We start from the raw sequence: 6,602 nt of genomic DNA on the forward strand, positions 1-6,602 counted from the left end.
AGATGCTTACATGTCTATAATTTCAAGAAATGAACTCCAGCCTAGTAGGTAAGTATATGTGAAGTCTTTCTGTCTTTTTTGGTGGTTTGGTTTTTTTGGGTTTTGTGTTGGGTTTTTTTTTGCAAGGCTTCTGTGAACATATTATTAACCGTCTTAGATGAATGGGCATTTATATTGCCACTATGACCATCTCTTGAGTCAATGGAAAGAGAAAACTGAAAATGCTAGAATATTTTCTCTCCCTGTGGCATGCTAAACAGATTAGGATACCTCTTAAGGGAAACTGGCCTTTTGCAATCTTCTTCATGAAGGGTGTAAAAATAAATGAATGTCTGATTCTCTTTGTTTTCACTGTCATCTAGCAGGAGACTCGAAATTATCCAGAATCTTATCCTCAGCTGCCGAGAGATGAAACGGTGGAGAACCCTCACCTCCAAAAGCACATTTTGGAGCTGGCTTCCATACTGGATGTTAGGAATGTTTTCCTGGAAAACACCCTCGATGACTATTAAGAGAAACTGTCTTACTGCAAAGGGGTTTCCCTGGCCACAGATTTTGAATGGTGCAGTTTTATAATGTGAAAATCATAAAAGGAAGTACTTGATTTTATTTTTAAATTTAGGACCATTATTTTAAAAAGTAATAATAAACAGCTGTTAGTTTAGCTGTTCCATTCTGTATGGGGTCAATTTTATAAGCAGAAGTTTTCATGTCTTTTAAATGTTAAACTAAAGAATCACTAGAGGTTTATTTCTGGTCTTGTGGCTATCAACCACATTTCCAACAGCTGATCCTAAGCATAGAAGTATTATTGGTTACCTTTAGCCCACATTTGTGGAAATCCTTTATTTTTATACAATTTTAAGAAATTGGAAAAAGTCAATAGAAAAACAATATTTTATCCCCAAAGAGTCTGGATTTGAAATGGTAAAGATGGAACCACACAGTGCAAACCAACAATAGCAATAAAACAGAGTCCTTCATAACAAATATATTTTTTCAGTCTTAGGCAAGTAAGTAGACAAAACGGTGGACAATTAAGCTGCATTTGGAGCAGTGGGTTTGAAGTGAAGTTGTAAAGATACTTAATGCTCCCTACAAATTTGACACAGCAGTTTTATGTATGAACTTTGCACTGCTGGCCAAGGGCACAATTTCCAGTCTGCCTGATTGGGTAGGTGGTTAGCAGATTAACAAATTACAAAACTAAGAAAGCTAGCCCCCACCTTTCACTGTAATGTGGGTCCTCTTGCCATTTGTATTGCTGCCACAATTTTCCAGGAGGAGAGGGCATTCTTCATTTTGAGGTACTAGACAGAAATTCTTACATTTCCAGCAGGTGTTATCCCTCCTTTCTGTGTGTGGATGGAATGTATGGCTCCCACAGTGTTACCAGTCCCTGGTAGGAGCTGAAAGTATGTCCCATATAGTGCTGGATACGAGCCCTTCCTATCGCTCATTTATCTGACCCATCTGTGCTGGATCCCCGCGCCCTAGGAGAGATGCTGGTGCTCCTCTTGCAGGTTAAACAAAGCGGGTGCTGCCATAAAGCCCTGTTAATGTTTTGCATTCCCACCATTGCATCTCAGTCCTATCTTTGAACCAGTAAAACTGAGGGGCTGTAATTACGTTTGGCAGCACTATAGGCTCCCTCAGCCTATAACGCTCCCTCAGCCCATAAAGCTCAGTCTGCGTATGTTAAGGAGTATAGTGGCCTGTGTAAAGGCACTTGCTAGAGAAGGCTATTCTGACTCCTGGGAAAAGTGCTTGCCGACTCATTTGGACTGTACTGCCTGCCTTGCCGAGCTAGAGGACCTCTTGCAACTCCTGACAGTGAAGGTGTGAGCAAGGAGAAGGAACCAAAAATATTTTAAACTATTAAATGAAAAAGTCCATTCTCACTGTTCCATGGGCTGCTAGAAAAGTAGTGAAAGGACAAGTCTGATCAGTGCTTTGATGTGGAACCCCAGCCATGCCTCTATTTTTAGGTGAAAAAAATGCAGAACTCAGTGACTACCATAGTATCATGGTAGGCCTGTTTGCAGTGCTGTCATACAAGGTATGATCCAGTCAGCCTGAATAGCGAAGGGCAGCAGATCAGCACTGATGGACCCCGTTCAGCTGAGGAGAGCGCAGTATGGAACAGCAAGAATTGCTGGAGTGTAGCTGGGAAGTTTGCATGAAGGTTCTTTGTAGCTGGGCTGAAGCTTATGCCATCCATTCTTTAATTTTCCAAGTGTAAAAAAAATTCTATGAATGCTAGTGTTTGTTCTAAGCAGTCTTGAAGCTGGTCTGTTGAGCCCCCCAGCACTTGGTGCTGCTCTTCTTTGGACTATGGCAGGACTTCGTTACCTGGGATGTGGAGTTTTGTTTTAAAGAGTGTGTGTTTGTGTGTGTGCATGTGTATTCTAGGCGTTTGTGTGTATATGTACAATACACATACATCTACTGGCTGGTGTAAATTGTAAATATGTATATATGTACAGGTACTTGTATATGTATTAAAAAGAATGAAACAGTACAATGTCTATATACAAAATTTATATATACACACATACGCCATTTTGGGTGCATTCCACAAGGTGTTGCAGGTCATTTGTAGTTGTAGTAAAGGTTATGGCTCTTCTGCCATTGTAATTTGCTGTTTCCAGGGACTTACATGTGGACCTTGAAGTAATTCATAACTGATTTCAGGAACAGGAGGCCTTAGTTAGCCAGGGGAATGAGACCTCCTGTATGTATAATCCTGTATGTATTACAGTGGTAAGATTCATGTATTCTTAACTGTGAAGCTGATGATCTGCCTTTTCTTCTGGTAGGAGGTCCCCAGTTATTGAAACATGGGATTGTGTGTAGAAGCTAAAGATAGTGAAAGCCTTTAATGCAGCAGGAAGTGAGGGACGGGTTATCTGTTACCCTGCCTGCTGTCCTTCCACCAGCAGTGTTCAACTTGCATGGAAAAGGGGAATTTAGTTCTCCCCAGCTCACTGCCTTCCAATCAAATGCTTTTGTTTTGCTTTAGCTTTTGCTTTGATTAAGCTATTCTCATTTTGGTTCCATATATCTGGAAAAGAGTATGCTATTTCTAAGCATAGGAGTGATGGTGATTCCATTAGCGTGGGCTGGTGAACCTCTGTGGGATGTTGCTTGTTAACTGGCTGGGAAAGCCTTGATGGTCCAGTCTTCATTTTAGCTGGGCTGAAGCAAGGAGTCCTTGCTTGTGATCCGAGAGGCTTCTAATCCACTTTGCAGCCCTAAGAAGAGGTTCTGTTTGCTTGTTACCGAGGTAGAGCTAATCAGAGGAGAATGCACTTTTTTAAAAACAAAACAAAAAAAAATGAAGAAGCTAGAATGTAGGAGGAGAATATATAGGCCTTGAAAATTAGTTCAGAAGTTGAACTTACCAGCAATGACTGTCCAAGTCAAAAATTCATTCTTGAGGTCCCTCATTCTCTTCTTACCTACTGATCTTTGGTTCGGAAGGTACGCTGCTGGTAGGGATATTCAAAGATAAAGATTTCACTCCTGTCATGTTGGTAGGAGTACAGAATTGTACTTTGTAAGTGAAAGGCTGATACCCTCTGTCTGCTCTAGCTGTAGATAGGATGAGTATCTGGTCTTGGATTTTGAGCCAGCGCCCTCCCTTCCCACCCAAAACAACTGCATTCAAGATGAAAATATTGGTATTTTCCCCTCCAAGTAAAAGCTTGTCTTGTTTGAACTTACTAAGTCATTCTAAACTTGTGCTACTGTGTGCTGTGTGCTATGGTCGTGTAGGTACCTTCTCGATGTATGCTTGTATGTACTGAAGAAAAACTTGGTTTATGTATCTAGCAGTCCTCACTGTGGAAGTGACGCAAAGACTGAACCATTTTTAAGCAAGAAGAGAACAAATCCTTTTCTTCTCAGGCCTAATGCCTTCCCTCTTGTCTTGCTTTGCCTTTCTCCATATATCTTTATTGCTTATGTTAGCAGAGAAGGCTTGCCACCACCAGGCAATACCGAATTAAATGGGAGAGGAGAATGTGACCTGGACTGAGTATGTCCTTACTGGACTGCTCCTGCCTAGCTCCCTGCCTACTGCACGTGGTATGCTCAAATGAACCCTGCTCCCACAGCAGGCACCTCTATTTGTGCTCCTGTTCAAACTGGCTTTACAACACCTAGCCAAAGTTGCTGGTGTTGCCTTTTGGTTTTCCCCTTTGACTTCTCAAAATAACAGTGAGAGGGGAATACAGGGTTATGAATCTTTAATGCCCTGGTTTTTAATCGCTCTCGGGGTGTGATGTGTCATTTAGCTTCAAGCGCAAACTAAATGGAGCACTAACTTCTGTGAGCTGGGCAAACTGGACTTGCTCCCTGGAGTGCTTTCTTGAGAAGGTGTGGGACGGTTTCTTTGGGGGTAGTTCATCAAAATAATACCAGTCAAGTCATGACTTACTAAACCCCTCAAGACTATTCCCCAGGGACATGTGCAGACATGTCTTTTAAGGATCATAGGAAATAGATGGGGAGGACAGGAAATTAGGCTTCAAAAAATCATCTTCAAAAGCTACAACTTCAGTAGCTCTGGTCAGGCTTCTCCTCTAAGGACAGGATGGAAGTGCCGCTCCAAGATTCATCCCTGGCATGCTGTTGTGAAGCACCTCCCCTGCCCCACCGCCTTCCTTGCGCTGTAACTCCATGCTGTGCTTCACGTCTGCTTTTTCCTGAAAGCTAAAAAGCTTGGAATCTGTCTGAACACCTTTTTTGTCTTAAGGCTTCTTTTGTAAAAGCTTTATCTATGTTAGATTCTTCAGTAACTGTTCTGACTACAGGTCACCAATGTTAGCAGTGGCAGAGCCCTCGTTTAGTCCTGCCCGTTCCATGTTAAGTGGCTGCTTAGTGTCGGTAGCTGATCTGTGGTGGCTGCTGCTGCTCCTGGGACTGCGGGAGCTCCGCAGGCGGTAACAGCAAGAGTAATCTTACAAACAAGGGAAAAAATCCAATACACAGAGCTGAACGCTGCTCTGTGCAACTCGGTAACATTAGACTAGCTGCAGTCAGCCTCCGTGTGAGGGATGCTGGTGCAGAAGGCAGCAGCAAAACTCTCCAGAGCAGAGAGGTTATACATTCCTGAGGTGGCTCTTAAATTTTTAATATCTTTGACTTTTAGAGCAATACTGTTTCTGTGACCAAATGTATTGCAAGTGCTTTGAAGAGCTGGATGTCCGCAAATAGAGCAGGGGAAGAACACATCAGACACATGTATCTGCTTTATATTTACGAGTGAAAGTAAGCTACTTTTTTTTTTTTTTTCCTCCAAACCATTACTCTACCAAGACAGAGGAGATTTAGTTCAAGATTTCTGAATTTGACAGATCTTTTGGGGGATTAAGGAGTGTCTCTGTGTTCCTGTTGACTTACTAATGTGCCAGCTGCCCAGATGCACGCATAGATGTTTTGCTCTGTAGATCCTGGTTTCATTTGTGTTGAGAGCAGGCTTCAGTGCCATTTGCTGGCCCAAAGGGCCCCCGAGCAGTGCAGATCGTACCAGATCTGTAACAGCAGCTGTTCCTTCAAGAATAAAAGCCTGTTGTGAGTATCTGCCCCACTGACTTTGCGGATTTCTTTCGGTACGTGTTTATTATCGCTTCTCAGTTGTGAGTGACTTGTTAGAGCACGATTCTGCCTCGTGCAGGCTGAAAAGCACAAGTTGCTTCTGCCCCGGCCAAGGCTCAGCGAGAAGGACAAGGGGAACGCAGGTGGGAGAGGGAGGGAGAGTTCTGGAAACGCAGAGGAACTGTGCTTCAGACAGCGCATCTGCAGAGGTAAAAGGAGCGTTTTGCCTCTCTGAGAATCAGATTATTTATTACCAAAAGTAATTTTATAGTGAATTGGTTTAAAGTTATTTTACAGCTGTGTGCCTGTATAACATATTTTGGTAAAAACAGATATTTTACTTAAAATAGAGATATATAAATGAATTTTTTTGAGCAAATACCCTTTTTTTGCAAGGGATCTGTGACTCGCCAAAGCAGTGTAACACCAGAAACTGTTCTGCCGTTGTTCTTGGTGTCCCGGGGAGGAAAGAAGTATGTTTGTATTCCTGCTGGAAATTTCGGGGAAACGTAAAAGCGAAGATTAAAATGCGAACTGCCATTACTCCGTTTCAGAAACGAACACCTTACTTCCCACCTTGGTTTGTATTAGTAATAAACCGAACCGCCAGGCCTGCCTCCTGCCGCCGTTACCGCGTTTCAAGCCTTTCTCAGTGACTTCCGAGCACATTTCTGTACGCTTCCGTTCCTGTCAGCGGCCCCTCGCTTTTGTCTCGGGTTTACTCTGTACCAGCCGTTCCTTGTCCCCCTCGGTCCGGGCCGGGGCCGGGGCTGCGGGCGCTGCTCCGCGCCGCCGGGCTCTGCCGTTCGCCGGGCGCTCGTCCTGTCCCTCGCGCGTATCCTTTGGCTGTTGTCAGACCTGCCTTGCCTTTCCGCCCGTGTCGAAGGAGTTTACTATTAATAAACTGTGGTAAATGCTTGTAACGAGGAGCCTGGTCCGGTCCGCTCCGGGGCGGGGCGGCGGGCGGGGCGGGACGGGGCGAGCGGGGACGGGGCCTGGGC

General features: G+C 43.9%; 1 protein-coding gene and 1 long non-coding RNA gene across 8 annotated transcripts in view; one reads left to right on the forward strand and one right to left on the reverse strand.

Annotated features, from left to right (window-relative positions):
* The window catches only part of SCAI (suppressor of cancer cell invasion), a 45,714-nt gene extending 43,478 nt beyond the window's left edge, over positions 1-2,236 (forward strand). For 5 of the 6 annotated variants that reach the window (XM_075519346.1, XM_075519347.1, XM_075519350.1 and 2 more), the window contains one exon: positions 363-2,236. In XM_075519346.1, the coding sequence (XP_075375461.1) occupies positions 363-512 (150 nt within the window). In that variant the 3' untranslated portion in view covers positions 513-2,236. The remainder of the gene's footprint in view (positions 1-362) is intronic. The other variant, XR_012778174.1, reaches the window with a different exon arrangement.
* A 288-nt stretch (positions 2,237-2,524) lies between these two features.
* On the reverse strand, positions 2,525-6,559 carry LOC142418054 (uncharacterized). 2 transcript variants are annotated; one of them, XR_012778176.1, is made up of 3 exons: positions 5,407-6,559; positions 3,405-3,491; positions 2,525-3,292 (listed from the first exon to the last, which is right to left on the reverse strand). It is a non-coding gene; the product is annotated as an uncharacterized LOC142418054 (long non-coding RNA). The 2 variants fall into 2 exon arrangements; XR_012778175.1 differs by having other exon boundaries at positions 2,525-3,311.
* Positions 6,560-6,602: the final 43 nt, after the last annotated feature.

This window comes from Mycteria americana, chromosome 17 (assembly GCF_035582795.1).
Source record: "Mycteria americana isolate JAX WOST 10 ecotype Jacksonville Zoo and Gardens chromosome 17, USCA_MyAme_1.0, whole genome shotgun sequence".
Lineage (NCBI taxonomy): Eukaryota > Metazoa > Chordata > Aves > Ciconiiformes > Ciconiidae > Mycteria > Mycteria americana.